Consider the following 17104-nt stretch of genomic DNA (forward strand, 5'->3'; position numbering starts at 1 on the left):
GACAAAGGCTTATCTCAGGCACCCTGCCCCATCTCTGACACTCACTCGGATTTCCAGGGAGGCTTCTGTGAACGTGGTAGTATTGATGGAAAACCAGGATTGTCCCTGCTCATCTGTAGTGTAATTTCCTTTGTATATGTCTCCATTCACAGAAATCCTGATGGTTTCATTGGCAATGGGAGCATCACTACCATCTACCAGCTTCACCTAGTAAAGCAAAAGCAAACTTCAGGTTTTAAACGAGAAACAGAAATAATTCCTAAGTTCTAGAGACCCTTCCCCTTCATTTTCCTTGCCAGGCTGGATGTTTCTTATGGAGAAGAACAAAATAGAAGAATGCGGAAATGTGCATAGTGAGTCCTAAGTTGTTTGAGGCAGCAAATCTTCATCAGCAAAGCAATCTAATCATCTCTTGGAGTTTCTTAATTGGTTTTAATTGTTCTGTTCAGCCTCTTTGATGACTTTCATCATATATCAGCTGCCTCTTAGTCCATGAACTCTGAGTTCATTTATGCTTATGCCTTGCCAGAGCATTAGACTAACCTGCATCATAGTTAGATCTACACTCAGCTCCTTCTCCTGCTGTTCCCATCATGTTGACTGGACTGCCTTGCTTGAGCTCAGCCCTGACTCATTGCCTTACATTGCCTGGTGACCACTGGGCTGTTGGTGGAACCTGAAATTGTTAACAACCCTGCTCTGCGTAGTCCAGTTGGGGTACTGTGGGACTGTACTCTTGACAATGCCAGCATGCCTACTTGTACTGTAGTCATGCTTTGCTCCTAACTAACTTTTCCTTGTGGAATGGCCCATTCTTGCTGCTCCCTGATGTTATCTTCGTATGACAGAACAACAGGCTGTCTATTCTTTACTGTGACGACAGTTGGGAGGTTCAGGGACATGTGTTTGTTAGGCACCCTGACTGATAACAGTTTGTCTGCCTTTGCAGAGGTTATGGCATCTGCACACACACCTATTCCAATTGATGAAGTTGTACACCAGTGTCATGGTTTTATGATTTTTGTTGTTGGCATTCCACATCATAACATCGTGTAGTGCACTGGGAGTTAAAGAGTTAATGCTCCAGTTCCATGGACTGCTGATTTTCTGAGTACCTGGTTCTCAGAAGAACTACATAACCCAGAAGACTTTTCATTTCCGTTTTCTGTTCAGAGGGAAAGATAAAACTGTTCGCAAGTCATGAGACGTTCCTTTTTCCCTTTCTGCTCGTCTCTGCAGCATGTGTGCTCCCTAGCCATCTCGCCTTCAGCATTAGAGTAAGGCCTTCGGTTTTTGGTCACTCTCTCATTTTATTTGATTTATTAGCTTCAATTCCAATTATATTGTACTATATTGTGTTATCTTGCATTCCGATATTATATTTAGTAAATTAGCTTTCCTCCTCAGATTGTTGCTGCTGTTTTGTTTTTAGGCCCATCTCCCTACCTTTTCCCTTTTTCCCCTTCCCCCTTTCGCCAGGCATGGGTCTGTGGGTCCCCCCTCCCTATTAGTCACAGAACTGGGCTGAGCCAGCCCGTAAACCATTGACAACCAGTGAGTTTGCTGTGACAATACGCTCTCCAAGGTCTCAGAATTTCCCTACCCTCCCAGAGAGTGGGATCCCTGGTCTGTAGTGAGAGTCCAACAGGTCAAAGCTGACTTTGCTCATGATGGATGTGATTTCACAGGAGCCTGTTCCAGTCATAACTATTCCTGAGAGAGAGCACAATAAAGAGCGATTATTAATGAACTTCAACATTTCTAGACATGTCACTCTACCTTCCTCATCTTTGCCAACCCCTCCTTTTGTGGCCTACCATTACTTTCCCACCTTTATGTGACACATACCTGTGCCATTTTCTGTGATCTTGCCTTGCACCTCAATGCTCATCTCATATCCCCTGCGCCGGAGCTGAAATATCTTAGTCCTTACTACAGCAGAAACGCATCCGTGAGCATCTGCCTAAGTAAGGGTTTGGAGAGAAAATAGAAACAAATTTGGTGCCTTGTAGAACAGAAACTCTCAATACAACATGCTTAGTTTCTGTTCTTGTAACCTTAGATTTATGTTCTTAATACTTAGCTCTCCAGCCATGCAGGGCTTTCCTTGTTAACTCCCTTCTACCTCAGTTTTGTTTGTCTTCTCGTTTCTTTCATTGCCTTTACTCACTTCCTTTTTGTACTTTCTCCCTTCCATGTTTGACCCATATACTATATTGCCAATCTTTCCCACAGTTATAAAATAAACTATATAAAAAATATAAAAAAGGTTATTTTCCAGTTTGGTGATAAATACCCAAGATCTCACAGCTGCTAGTTAGTTGCTAATTTCATTGGAGTCAGGATTTCAGCTGTGGGGTTTTCTTCATTTCTGTTTCCAGTTTAATGACTGATCACTTAAGAATGTCTTCCTTTGAGAACATCTGCTTTTTCTTGGACACTGTTATCACTGATGTCCTACCATCTCCCAACAGTCATAGATTTGCCCTCTGAATTTAGACAACACTGCCCATTACTCATAGGAAAGGCTCCTATATTTTAAGCTTGTAGCTCACCTGCTTAGTGAATTCTTCACATACAGCTTCTCCTTCTTTTCTATAACAGTGTGAAACAGAATGGGAAAACTTCCGGCACACTTGGATATTCACCAAACCAGGGACAGGTTTCCCATAGGTGTAACTATAATCACAAAGTGTTTAACAATATACTAGATGATGAGACAAGCAGTCAGAGTCACATTCAGACACACCTCCTTAAGAACTTAGGTGGATGACTTAGTAGTGTTTCTTCTTAAAGCCCAATCTGATACTCTAATCATTCTAGTGATTATGTTTCCATCATTATAATGGTGAGATTCTTACATTAGAATATGATCTAGGTGGGAGGTCTCCATAGCAATGCAGAAAAATATTGCATAACATTATGTCAGTTGGGAGTATCCCTGTGTCACAAACAGTTCCGTGAAGAAGTAGACAGGTAAACAGGGGCTCAAACAGAACAATGTGTAAGTTGCAAGTTACAACACTGGTTTTGCACAACCTGCTTAAGTGATGTCAGATCTGACATCCCCAAGTACTGGAAGGTTCAGTAATGGTAGAGAAGCTCTAACTGGTGAAATGTAAAGACAGAAAGAGAAAATGTAGAATGAACTAAGAAGAGAGAACTGCTGATTGGTTTGACATCATCCTGTAAGGAACTGTTAAGGTCAAGTAGTAGCCTCAGAACATACACGGTGGAACAAGCCTGCCTGCACGAGATCACTTTAAACAGTATGAAAAGTCTTCCCCAAGAGGTGGTGGTTTTTTTTTTTTTTTTTTTTTGGTGCTCAGTGGAAAGGAGAACTGAAGGATGTATGGGAGAGATTTACTCCGGCTCTGTGACTCACAGACCACATGTGGACACTGGAAGTTCCTTATCCTCAATAGTGATCATCTTAGGCAGCTTCACCAAGACCTCATACTTGGGCAGCACTAGATGGGAGAGAGAAAATCAGATAGGAGAAGAGTGAAGAGCTGCATACTGCACAGAAACCCAAACACAGAGCCAGAATCAACTTAATATGAACCACCAATGGTCTTCAGTACAGCTCTGCTACCCCTTTCCTAAGTTTTTGTAGACTTCACCACCATTTGTTTTCAAAGGGAATTAGGGAGGGTGAGGGTTGTAGCCCCTACCTTCCCTCATTTGCAGCACATACTTGTGTGACCCTGTTGGCATCAGACAGCTACACAGATCGCTCAGATATGCCTATTCAGATGGACACACTGCTATCTGCATACACATAATTTTTAGTTAAGTCGAAGTAGCACATTCACCACTTGTGTGATTTACTACATTGAAAGAGCTCAAATAATTGATTCTCTCTTGATGTTTCTTATTGTTCTGGAAAACCCAGCCTGCTATGAAATCTCAGTTTTTTCAAGTGAATGAGGCAGCAATAAAGTCTGATATAAAGGGCGGCAAGTAAAAAGCATGTTTTGTTTCTGACTTGTTACTTCTCTCTTCTCAGACTGCATCCTGCAGCATGTCCCCCAGCTACTGTAGCCCAGAACTGTGAGGCATATAATGGCCTGCTTCTGGGCTTTGTACCTGAGGTTTTTTATTTGCCCCAGTACAGGGAAATAAGAGGAGGGAGACTGCACACCTCCTCAGCTCAGTGTTTCAGCACTCCTCAAAAGGCTCAGCCTGAGATGTAAAAGAGTTAGCAAACTGGGAGATTCATGGGAATAAGGCTAAAGAACAAAGAAAAGAAAAACTAGTTCACCATGAGGCTAGGAAAGGGACAAATATCATTGGTTTGGGGAGGAGGTCTGTGACATCTTTGTGGGAGGAGGCACAGCCCATCTGTTACAATGGCAGGGTGGAGCCTATAACCCAGTTTCTATTTTGATCATTCTCTATGACCATACTAGCTGCAGTGCCTAACTGTGACTCAGATAAGACAGATCCCAAATGCTTCAGTTACAGTCTTCTTTGGATCTGCATCCTTTGTTTTCCAGAAACTGTGAGCTCTGAGCAATGCGCTGGGTGAATCAAGTTGTTCACAGCCAGGGGAGCCCCAGCGAGAACCAGCATGGAGCACAGGCCAAGAGGCTCCTCAAATGCACACAGGCTAGGCAGAGACACATCTACACACAACAGAACTGGGTAACACAAACAGTACATTGCTCCTCACTCAGTCTCCACTACCAGCCCACTTTCATTTTCTTGTAACATTTCTTGAGTGTTATTCTTTGAATTGGGGTGCTGTGGTTTGTCTCCAACCAGACAGTTTCTAAACATTTCCAGAAACACAGAAGAAAAGGAAAGAGAGGGCTACAAGTGGAGAAACAGAACTGATGCAGAGATTGAGAGCCAGGATCACCAAAATGCTGTCATTGCTTGCTTTGTATCTAGTGCTACTTGCAGCAAGCTGCATGCCTAAAAATGCAAACGTGGGGTGGGATTTGCAGAAAAGCCGTAAACTGAGCAACATCCTTCTGTATCATCCCCTCTGAATTCCATTGCCTATGTATTCAGATTTCTTGTTTTCTCCATGTGTCATGGTTTTGTGATTTTCGGTTATTGGTATTCCACATCATAACATCATGTAGTGGACATACCTAGTTCTCAGAAGAGAAGGACTACTACAGTCCCCACGGTACTTTGCTCCTTTGTTACCATTTTCCAGCCGGAGGGAAAAGATAGAAGCTCGCAGTATAAAAACTTGCAGATCACGAGACCTCGTCCCTTTTTCCGCCGTCTCTCGTCTTGGCAGCACCTCGCTCTCCAGCCGTCTTATCATCGGTAGTAGAGTAAGGCCTACCTTGATTTTGGGACATTCTCTCTCTCTGTATTGGATTTATCAGCTTAAATTGTAATTATATTGTATTATAGTGTGTTGTTTTGCATTCCGATATTTTATTTAGTAAATTAGTTTGTTTCTCCTCAGATTGTTGCCGCTGTTCTTTGCTCTCAGGGCCATCTCCCTACCCTTTTCCCCTTTCCCCTTTTCCCGGGACGTGGGCCCTTGGGTCCCCCGTCCCCTTTGTCACGGAATCGGGCCTAACGCCCGTAAACCGTTGACACCATGTCACTCCCAAGAAATCCCAAATCTCAAAGGGGCCAGAGTGAAAGGTATTTCCTCAGACCCGCTTGCAGCCTTTCCTTTCCTTACCATATTCCTCCACAGTGAAGGAGTGCTCCACATGGGAGATGAAGTTCTTCTGCACGACTATTTTGTAGGAGCCTTGGATGGGGTCAGAGGTGAGGGGGAAGGAGAGCTGTGTAAGGCCAGTCTCCAGTTCTACCCCTTGCCATTGAAACACACGGTTTCTCTGAGGATCCTGCAGGTAAGGATAACTCCATGTTACAAGTAAGTTATGTACACAGTCAGGGCAGTTTGGTGAAGGAAGCTCCCAGGGACAGGGCAGTGGAGTGTCCAGTAAATACACATCCAAGCTGGGAAATGCCTAGCCTTAAATACTCAATAATCTGTGAAGAGCTGTGACTTCAGGAGCACTTACCTACCAATTCTGCATAACTAGCATGCAAGAAAGCAGGTTGTTTATAACCCTGGATATCCTGTGCTGTCTCCTCCTCATAAACGCCTGCATGCTTACAAGGGACGAGGCCAGGAAGCTGGGAAAGAAAGACTGACAAGGTAGCAAGACAGAAAGATGGACAGCAGGAATTAATTGAGCATGGGTAGAAAGAAGAGTTTCAGACAGACTCCGTCACTTGTTGTACAGTCTGTTACAAGAATTTTTCTGTGCTTGGAGTAGAGTATGCTTGAGAAGCAGTGCATAGTCTGCTGAGGAATTAGATAATTACATGCAAAACTAAACAAATCTACATGTTTAAGAGTCCAAAGCTTGTGGTAGGGTGGAGATGCAGGGGAAGGAGCACAGAGTATATCAGAAGAATAAAGTAAGCACATCCGACATATGTGCATCCAGCTGAGACCTCTCCTTTTTTCTGGCTATTCCTAATGCTGGAGCAGACATCACTACAGCAGCTGAGTATTGCTGATTACGAACTGATAGTCAATAGGCTGTGCTCCAAAATCATCAGGTCAGCCCCAAATTTCTCATACAAGTCACCGAACTTTCCAGGCACCTCAGCAGCATGGTTGTTTACAGCCTTTCATTTTCTGCTTGCACTGTGTGTTGTATGTTGGTTGTCACCAAAAGTCTATTTACTGTATATAGCTCAAGATAAATAATTTCTGGTGGGGTACATTTACTTTTCTGAGGTTGTATTCCCATGCTTAGGGAAAAGATTATGTATTTTAGCCAGAGGCCACCAGTCAGAGTTGTGAAGAACAAACAGAAGAGTTTGTTCCCATGAAGCACCCTTTGAGTTTGGGGAATGCAGTCAGTAAAGTGTCCTGTGGTTCTGATGAAATCTTCTCTGTCATAACTCTTAAACCATGGTGAAAAGATCACCACTTATTTTAAAGAACACCACGGGGTCTCATTAAAGGAGAAATCTGAAAATTTTTTCAGCTGGCCTTGTATTCTTGTTGCCATTCCTGTGATGCATTTATGGGGAAGGCCTGAATATCAGTTTGTTTCTCCCAGGAAGCTTTTTGTTTGTTTGTTTTTGTTTTAAATTACAGAAGCAATGAGTCAAATTAACAGGTCAGAAATAGGCTCACACTAATACCTGCCTTTGTGGATGCCTATGATCAGTTAGCAGTGTTAAGGATGGAAGGATGAACATCTGTTTCCTTGTCACTTAGCAGTGCTAAGTTAGCACCTTAAGCTGCCACCTTCCTTCACTCCTGCCACCCCTTCCTTTGGGCCAGTCCAATTTTAATGCAAGTATGAAGTAAACTGCATCTGATGAAGTAAACTGGATCTGATTTATTAAAAACAAAACAAAACAATAAAAAACAAAGCAAAACAAAACAAAACCCAAACACACACACAAAAAAACAAATCTTAGAGAAAAACAAATGGATGAATTTGCTATTAGGTGAGTTTCCTATTCTATAACATTGCCTCATAGGCGTATGTGAAAGCCAAAGAGCAGTACTACACTGAGAAGATGCAGCAAGGAAGGGAGAGGTGATGGTGGGAGTGGAGGATGGTGGGAGTGGCCTTTGTAAACTGTTGTAAATGCCATTGACAAACACTGTGCCTCACAAGCTGGAGCTGAAAGCCTAGAGTGGCCTTCCTAGTGTTTTCAAACTGAAGCTTTTAACGATGCTGATATAAAAAAAAAGTTGCAAAATTATTGATAGTTTAAGACAAAGGCACACTGGATTTCTGGATGCAGTGGGTAGGCTGTCCTTCTTGTTCACTTCATGAAATTCCTGTACTCAGTCAAGTATCATCACATTGAAAGGGAAGGGACCTGTTCTTTTGGGGCTCCAAACTCATGAGAGAGACCTCAGCAGAAGGCAATTCTGAGATACTTTCCTCTACCAGACAGCTCACACCACAATAGTCTCTTACCCTCCTTTTTCTCCTGCTATTAACAGACTGTCAGTTGCCCACCAGCTCTGCTACTCTGTTCTGGTACTTTGATGAGGGGAAGAGAGAATGTTAGCACTCTGATAAGAGGATAGAAAAGAGGAACATAGCTTGTTTGTACCCCAGCCTCTGTCTCCCCTGTTCTGGCAACACTTCCAGCTTCAGAGACAAGGCAGAATGGAGACAGCAACCCTAAGCTGCAAAAAGTGCTACTGGGACTGACTATGTACTTTTTTTTTTTTTTTAACTTTTACTAATTTATTAAATGTAGTTATATGGTTTTGGACATATTTTATGGACAGATAAACCAAGATCTGTTTAGGAAGAGGAACAAGACATTCTGATATGAGCTCTAGGCATTTGTAACTCTGTTCACAGCATGGCATGTCATTAAGTATTTTGGTCCTACAGCACATTCCTCAATCACAGAATCAATGTCAGAACTTATTTAGATGCCCAAATATTCAGTCTTCCTTTACACAAAGGAGAAAGGTCATGCACTCATCTGTTTTCGCTTGCACCTCAGCATGAAAACACCACTACTGGGTAATAATACTTCTATGCATTCACATTCTGCTGAAATAATATACATGTAGTTATCCACTCACCTGAACATAGACAAGTGGAAACTATGGGGAAAGAACAAAGGAAAATCAGAGTTAGAAATAAGAGTCACATGGAGATTAAAGCAATTTTCAGTTTTGAGCTGAAAGACAGAAAACCAATCTGCTAAGAAGTCCTCTGAGCTATTTTCTGTACTTGCACTGCACGCTCAGTTCTTGATAAATAAGGGAGATTCCTCTATATTATTTTAGAGCTCCATCTTGTTGTCTTACCATGGTTTGAAAATATGATGAAGTAGGAGTTACCAAATAACGTGTCTACACGAGGACTGATTAACAAACAAGCTAAAAGGTGTACTTATGCCAGTGACCAGTTTCTTCAAACCAAGTTCTTTTCATCCTTCTCTCTCAGTTTCTAAGCATGTGGTGGCACTTACTGCCAAAAGCATCTATGCATCTGTCACTTTCAGTGGAAACTTGTCTCACACATTTTTTCTCTAATGAAATCTCTGTCTACATGCTTATCCACTTACATTCCTTTGAAAATCTGGTTCTAAACATCCATAACCCTTTGAAAAAATGGAGCAGTCAATGGAAACAGATGGACCATGTCCCAGGCAGAATATGACCTATGGGATAGGTCAAGGTTGTTGTGAGAAAGGAAGGATCATTTGCTGTAAAGGTTCTCTTCAGCAGTTCTGGATGTGGATAGTAAAGGTGTTAATTGGGAATTAAGCCTCCTGGTTAAAAATAAGGAATTATGTGTATACCTTCTCATTCAGTGGATGGAAGTCTTTATCCAGAGAGACGATCCGAAACTGAACTGAGGAGTGTAATGGAAAAGAAGGAAATTTCGTTGTTAAGATTTATAACCATTACCAGCAAACATCAATGTTTCGGTATTTTTTAACTCAGATTCATTTCACTGATCAACAGACTCTGAAATGAGATCCCTAAGTTATGGTAGTAATTAATTTACACTCTCTTTCTCACTGATGGTGAAAGGCAGATAAATTTAGAGGGAGAATCAGATCTTGGCTGAAGTAAGTTATCTGTGGGGAATGCTTGTTCTCCCCTGTTGGTTCAGATGCATCTAAGGGACATAATGCTTTGGAGTTGACCTAGATTTGTGCTTATAATTGAGTTGGACGAATGTGAATCTGTGCCTACATCTGACTGAGATACTGTGCCCAGAAGATGGAGAATACAAACAACGATGGTACCACATGCCTTAGGTCTCATTCAGACAGAATTTGGCTCTAATTCCCTCCCAAAAGAGCTCTGAAAACTTTTAAAATAAAAGTATTAATCCTCTGGGAAATTAAGCCCAGAAGATTTTCTGCTGTTAGACTTAGCACCAACCCAATTCTCTGTACCTGTCTGTCCAGGCTTGTAGATGGGTTTGTCTGTCTGGATGAAGACCAAACTCTCAGAATTCTTGACCAGCACTGACTTGCGGCTTCTGAACTGCAGGGTCTCTCCCTTCACTGTCACAGTGAGAAGTGCCACTGATGTGCTGTTGGATTTTGAAACCTGAGAAAAATGAAGAGGATAACTGCTTTATTGATTCACCTCATTGCACCGAGCCTTTGCAGGATAGAGTATTAGCTAGGTCCAAAAATTCTCTGAAGAGACACCAAAGACACAGGGTTGGAAACAAGGGTAAGACATGATTTTGTGATGTGAACTTGGAAGGCTCATTGAAGGAGGTGATTCTCCCCCTCTACTTCTCTGTAGAGAGACCCATCTGCAGTAATGAGTTCAGCCCTGGGGCCCTCAGCTTAAGAAAACATGGAGATCCATGTTGGAGCGATAATCAGAAGGCTGGAGATCCTCTCCTGTGAAGACAGGCTGAGGGAGTTGAAGTTGTTCAGAGAAGGAAATGCTCTGGGGAGACCTTACAGCAGCCTTCTAGTACCTTAAATGGGCCTACAGGAAAGCTGGGGAGAGAGTCTTCATCAGGGAGTGTAGTCTAGGGGGAATTATTTTAAACTAAAAGAGGGTAAATTCAGATTAGATATTAGGAATAAATTCTTCACTATGAGGGTGATGAGGCACTGGAACAGATTGCTCAGGGAAGCTGTGGATGCCCCACCCCTGGAAATGTTCAAGGACAAGTTGTATGAAGCTTTGGGCAACCTGATCTAGTGGGAGATGCCTCTGCCCATGGCAATGTGGTTGGAACTTAGATGATCTTTAAGGTCTCTTCCAATACAACCCAAGCCAACCCAAGCTAACCCAACCCATCCCAACCCAACTCATTCTATGATTCCTTCAGAAATTGTTATGAAGATTGATCTTCTCCATTTCCTTGCATTTTCTCCATGATTCTTCTGCCTCTTCTTCCAATACTGTTAGCCCTTCTCTACCTTCTCTTATAAACTTTCTTCTGAGAAGTACTGAAACTGATCTTGCGCCATCCTATGATTCAATAAAATGGAAATCATCCCAAATTCATTATTTGGGAGTGGTACCAGTTGCTTACATTACTCACCAACTAGCCTTCTGTGAGAAACATGAATAAGCCCCAGAAGGAGATAAGATAACACCATGGACTTCAGTTTAATTTTCCACTTCCTCATCTTTTATGGTTTTCATTCCAGTTCACTCTTTTTCCTCTGGGTCTTGAGCAGATCAGACCAAGATGGGCTATGTTCTACTTTAAAGTCAAAGTTCTAAGATGAAACATCTCAAAAGAATTCCCTAAGTCCTGCATGTACAGTCAGTTTTCCACATCAAATTCTTTTGTTGTTCTTGTTGTTTGGCTCAGCTTAGAAGGGACATCTTGCAACATCTTATTTCTCATCTTTGAACTGTGTAGTTCTACTGCATCTTAGCAATAAACACAAAAGATATGCCCACAGGGATTAGATTACTCACAGAGTAAGGGATGCAGGTAAACAGATCCTTCTCTGACACCACATCATCAATCAAGCTCCTGTTTTCCCCTTGATACTCAAGTGTAGCACTCAGTGTCACAGACTCATTTAGGTGAGTCAGCTGAACACAGACTTTCTCAGGAGAATCAGTGTGTATCAGAAAGGGCAGAAGCACCATGTACTGCCTGGAAAAAGGAACAAAGCAAGAATCAGAACTGTGAAACAGTACTAAGAAAACAGTGAAAGTTTTCTAAAATGAAAGGAAATTAGCAAACCAGCAAGTCTAATCCACTACTATTCCTGTGAATTCAGTGCATAAACATGAGTATACATCTTACTTTGGGTTTATACATGTTAAACCACCTAACTAATTAGCCTAAAAACAGGAAAATGCTCGCAGTAGAAGGAACAATTTCTATGCTAATAATTGACAGTCTTTTATAAAGGATGCTTTGTTCAGCTTCACAGTAGGGAATAAAGATGGCATGAAAAGTTTCAGGCTGTTAATTGATTTTTTGTATCCCACAATCTCATACTGAGACTCAAAAGCATTAGCTAAAAAAGGTTGGAAATTCAGCAGTTGTAGGGTTGAAAGAAACACCCACTTCTGTGGCTACTTCTTTTTTTTGCCCGTCCACGTTTCCAAATCCTTCTTATGCTGAGCAAAAATGTGAGTGCTGCAGTTCATGACCTTATTAAGATGAGCACACAAAGGATTTCAGAGGGCAGTGCTTTATTACAACAGAAGTGTACTTGCATCTTCAAAGAACTTTTGGCAACAGCTTCTAAGAAAAGACCTCAGTTGGCATTCAATAAAAAGGATAATTTTACTAATTTTCATTAATAAATCCAATTATTAATTCTGATGCAGACTAATTGGATGAAAGGTAGGACATAAAGGGTAAGAAACATCAGTGCATTTGTACAGCAGAAGGTGGTCACTAATAAATTCTCAAGGATCTTTGTAGAGATCCCTGTTGCTCAGTCTATTTCTGAATGATCTGTGAGGTACTGACTAGTGTATCTGTAAAAAACTTTGATTGTATTGTGGGATTGTGCAGGAAAAATGGCAAATGAACTGTTCATAAAGGGAAAATAATGAATTAAGGAATAAAATATCACCCCAGAAGTGTACACATCGCTAAGTTTGCTATCACCACTCAGAGATGAGTGCTGTCAAGCACTCTTGTAAAATCCTCATTCAGAGATAACTGACAAATGGTCTATAAGGAACTATTCTTAACTCTCTTTTCTTAAATAAAGGAACAAAGAACAAATCAGAACACACAATTTTGCTATTGTATAACTAAAAGGTATGTTGTTGTATTCCCATTTAAAAAAATGGATTTAGAAGAAAAGATTCATTGAAAGATGTCAGGTAATCTGAAATCTGGAAGATTAACATTCTTTAGCCTGGAAAAAGGAATGAAAAAAAGCTGACATTGTTCATCACCTGTGATAATGCAAAAACTAAACAATGCTACATTAAAATATTAACTGAGTCATTTAGAAAAATAAAATAAAGCATAAACTTCTTCACTAAAATATGAAATTAAATCAAGGAACCTAATGGCATCAGGTACTATAAAGTCCAAAAGATTAATCGTGGTATGACTAGCTTGTGGCTCTTGAACCTTCTGGTACTCTCAAGCAATCCAAGTATGGCAAATATACTCAGGCTGCATCACGTGATAAACAGCAGCTGACTATCCTTCCCTGGGTAAAGAACAAAAGGAGCTAACAGACACAACTGAGTTGGATAACTGAGACCCTACTTGCATGTCCAGCGAGGTGCAGGCCATTAAAAAGAAGCTGCTGGTAACTCTAGGATGTGGTATGTGCCCTACGGTCCCACCTACATGAAATTTGGTATGAGACTCATCAAGGGAAGAAGAAGACCACCTACCCCACTTTGTAAAGATCACACAGTTGCAAGTGACCTAGGAAAAAGTATGGTGGTACTAACAGCTTTGTTGAGGGATGGGAGTCATACCCAGGGCAACTGAGCAAAGAAATTGCTACTGACAGGACTGAGTATGTTCACGGAGAGCTACTGTGAGAACTGCAGAAATCGGGTGGTCTCCTTTCAGCCTTTGGGAAAGAGGTATCTGGGCAATCCTGAAGCTACTCTGGAGGCAGTGGGATCCATTTCCTTCACAACCAGGCAACAGGATAAAATACGGTAAGGAGCCAGCAAGTATCTCTGGCTACTATCTGCAGGTGCAGAAGCAGTGAAAGGAGGAACCTCTAGCCACTTAGGGAATGACTTAAAGTTTTTGATTATGCCCCATTAACTAGATGCTTACTCCATCACTTTCTTTCTTTCACAGCCTTCTTACCACAGCTTCACCCTGTGCTTCCTCTAATCTCATTTCCCCTGCTTCCTGTCAGTGGCACTGGCAATCTGCATGCAGTGTCCAGTCTACTGAAGGGACAGTGTGACCTAGTTCATAGAGAATTTTGGCCTCATTCCTGTTCACTGTTTCACTGAAATTTTGGCTAATGTGCAGAATGTTCCCCTAAACCAAGCAGCTTCACTGTCACTGGAGCAAATTTATGAAATTCACTGATTGTAAACCTCCCTTCAGCTGATTTGGGATGGATGTTTTGGTGGAAACATCTAGATGAATTAAAATACTATGAAAGCCTTAAATAGCTTAGGTGTCAAAGTCCAGGTGTAGTTATTGCAGAACAAAATGCTTCTGGGCTTCCAGCAGAGACTTCATCAGCCTCAGCAGCAGCAGCAGCTCAGTATTCTGAAAACAGATGCAGTGACTCTGTCAGAAGCAGGGAACAAGAAGGGATAGGAGACCTTAGAGAAAGGGACTGACTCAAAAATGCTGAGTTTATCTATATGGAGAAGGCAATATAAATAGTAAAAGCTTAAGATGGACTGACTTTCATGTATTAACTCTCAGCTATTTCCTGGATCAAACATCCAGCCAAAGAAACAAATGAGTTTAATTGCTCTATCAGTCCAAATTCACATCTATCATTTCTAATACCATCATGAGCTAGCATTTTTGGCTATATCCACTATATTATCAAGCATAAAAAGTGCATTGTAAAATAGTTTACATGCACAGCCACATATTAGAATAGATGAACAATGACTCCTCTTGAATTCTTCCAGAATGCAGCCAGAGAAGGAAAAAAAATCCTACTGTCAGTATGTCACAGCATCATAAATTTTTTAGTTGAAAAAGACCTCTGGATGTCTTAAGATCAACTTCTCTCTTGGAAAATGAATATTACAATGACCTCTAGAGAAAGAATTTCCACCGTATCTCTGGGTCAGCCATCTCAGTGCTGCATTAAGGTAATGAGTAAGTTTTTTCGAGTATCCAATCTGAAACTTAATTGCCTCTCCTGTGCAGCTGGCCACACCTGAAGCATAAAGAACAACTGTTGTTGTTTAAAGAAGCTGTCTCCACGCACAAAATGAACCTTGGTTGGAAGCTTTTTTTTTTTTTTTTTTTTTTTTGACTTGGAGGCCTTCAGTTTAAGGGCAGCTTCACTCCTGTGTCAAACACAGCATCTGATAACCTTGCAGTACTTGGAACCAAGTGAGAGTGAGATCCATTCTTCTCACACCTACCTTGCAACTCACTGCTCAGACTCCACTGCCTACCTGCTCCCTGATGGTTCACTGTGCTCATCTCCTATCTTTGTTCTATGGATCTTAACTACACATCTCTTTATCCTCTCTCTCTCAACCTTTTCTCCTTCTCTCCTACCAAAATGGTGCTCAGGTCAAGGAAAAAATGCAACATGTTTCTCATGGGAGAACTGAACAGTATGGATTTATGCCCTTTCCACCTGATCCTGGGCAGAGATAACAAGAGATTACTGTGGGGACAACAGAGAGCTCTACATGACCCCAAAGAAGACTTGGCTGGCTCATCTACTCTAGAAGCAGTGAAATAGGGCAAGTGAATGAGATGTTGATGGCACAGTATGAGTCAAAGATCCTTTTGTTTTGAGCCTGTCACCACTTCACCTCTGACCACATGGTAAGCAACAGCAGTAAATGCTGCACATTATGCTAGAGCTATCGGTGCTAATGCAGTGCTTGTGGGCATGAAATCTTTAGCAAGCATCATGAGATCAGATTCAGAACCACAGCTCCCCATTCTCTTGTCTTTTCAAACTGGTTTATTCCCTTTCTCCTATTTCTCACAGCAGAGAACTGTGCTTCTGAGAGCACAGTGGTAGGCACAGTGACAGCAGCAAGGTCTGAAGAATGAGACAGCTCTGCTTTGGAACAACCCTCTCTGGTAGGTGAGATTATGGTGGGGATGCTCAGGCAGACCTTCTGTTTGGGGCCCTACACAGGGTGGATGCTACAGCCATGCTGCTTGTCTGCAGAGCACTGGGGTGGACACACCAGGGAGAGTGCCAGTGCCTGGCTCAGTGCTGGTGAAAGAGAATCTAGGTCACAGATCCTCTCTGAGAACAAGCATGCCTGATGCTGCCAAGGAAAACAAACCAGCCTGAAAGAAACAGGAGAAAGGGAATAAACCAGTTTGAAAAAAACAGGAGAATAGAGAGCAATGACTCAGTGATCAAAACAAGGATACTACAGGAAAGGTAAGTACATGCATGTTCACAATAGCCCAGCCATCTGAAAATTTCTAGGCAGGAATATATTTAGGCAGAGATTGTGTGGTGATACAGGGCTGGACTAAACAGAAGGCTATGACAGATGGATAGAATGGACTGTATAGAAGGCTGTAGCAGAGAAAATGGAACACTGGCAGAGTTTTTCAGGCGAGTCAGAGGTGGGGTCATAGTGGGATGCAGGCCAGAAATGGAAGAAATTGGCACAGCTTTTTGAAGAATGAGAGAAAGGAAGAAAAATGACTGGAAAAAGAAGCACTAGGACTTCCCTCCCTCACTCCCTCCCTCTTCCATATATGTAGCTTACGGTTCTGCAGTGGGAGAGATATTTCCAGGCAGGAAGAAGAAGAGAAGGAGAAAGATAACTGGTTTCTTGAAGAGCCAGTCCTTCCCCATCGTGCTCAGCAGAATGCAGTGACTCAAGCAGACACCCAGTCTGGTCTGGTGCTGCTGTTTTCCTGCACCCTGTAATTCCTCTCCACTCTCTGCTGGGTCAGCCTCTTTATAACCATTCTCTGTAAACAGCCCAGGGGCTGGAGGAGATAAGGGCTGGAGGCCAGGACACATCCAGAAATGTGAAAGGCTGCAAGGAGGAGCTGGAGCAGAGGCACAGTATTTGGCTGGAGACTTTCAAAGTGGGGGAAGGGCATTTATTGGATAGCACTTGAATTAGAAATTTTTGAACCACTCAGATTTCTTTAACCCATCAGGAATCCAGTCCTGGGGAAATGAACTGCATTCAACACAATGTTACTCCCTGAGGGCAGCATTCAATTTCAGAACTCTGATGTGGGGTAATATCGTATTTTGAAGTCAAAAGCCAGATTTATAGGTATGTTAAAAACAAAAGGAAACCCTCAGACAAAGACAATGCACGTATTATATTAACATTATAGTAGTAGTTCGCTGAAAAAGTGTCCAACAGGGCTGCTATAGATTAGACAGTTAACCTGTTGGGAATATAATACGAAGTGAGATGGTGTCTGGGTATGGAAGTAAGTTCTGTGAATATACAAAAAGATTAGTCAATGCCATTGGGAGACATCCTTGCCTCCCCAGCATGGTGATCATCTTCCAGCATTCT

The 17104-nt window shown here is 41.9% G+C and overlaps 1 protein-coding gene and 1 long non-coding RNA gene across 2 annotated transcripts in view; one reads left to right on the top strand and one right to left on the bottom strand.

The window, feature by feature from the left end:
• LOC110397854 (alpha-2-macroglobulin-like) overlaps positions 1-16606 on the bottom strand; it is a gene marked incomplete at its 3' end in the record, with an annotated part of 30537 nt that extends 13931 nt beyond the window's left edge. Inside the window, 11 exon segments of the mRNA XM_021394782.1 lie at positions 46-207; positions 1604-1713; positions 1849-1963; positions 2556-2679; positions 3386-3470; positions 5657-5825; positions 8567-8587; positions 9292-9344; positions 9898-10054; positions 11402-11585; positions 16328-16606. Coding sequence (XP_021250457.1) covers positions 46-207; positions 1604-1713; positions 1849-1963; positions 2556-2679; positions 3386-3470; positions 5657-5825; positions 8567-8587; positions 9292-9344; positions 9898-10054; positions 11402-11585; positions 16328-16587 — 1440 coding nt within the window.
• Positions 15831-17104, top strand: part of LOC110397878 — a 28318-nt gene continuing 27044 nt past the window's right edge. The window contains exon 1 of the long non-coding RNA XR_002438060.1: positions 15831-15990. This is a non-coding gene — a long non-coding RNA (uncharacterized LOC110397878). The remainder of the gene's footprint in view (positions 15991-17104) is intronic.

This window comes from Numida meleagris, chromosome 1 (genome assembly GCF_002078875.1).
Source record: "Numida meleagris isolate 19003 breed g44 Domestic line chromosome 1, NumMel1.0, whole genome shotgun sequence".
Classification (NCBI taxonomy): domain Eukaryota; kingdom Metazoa; phylum Chordata; class Aves; order Galliformes; family Numididae; genus Numida; species Numida meleagris.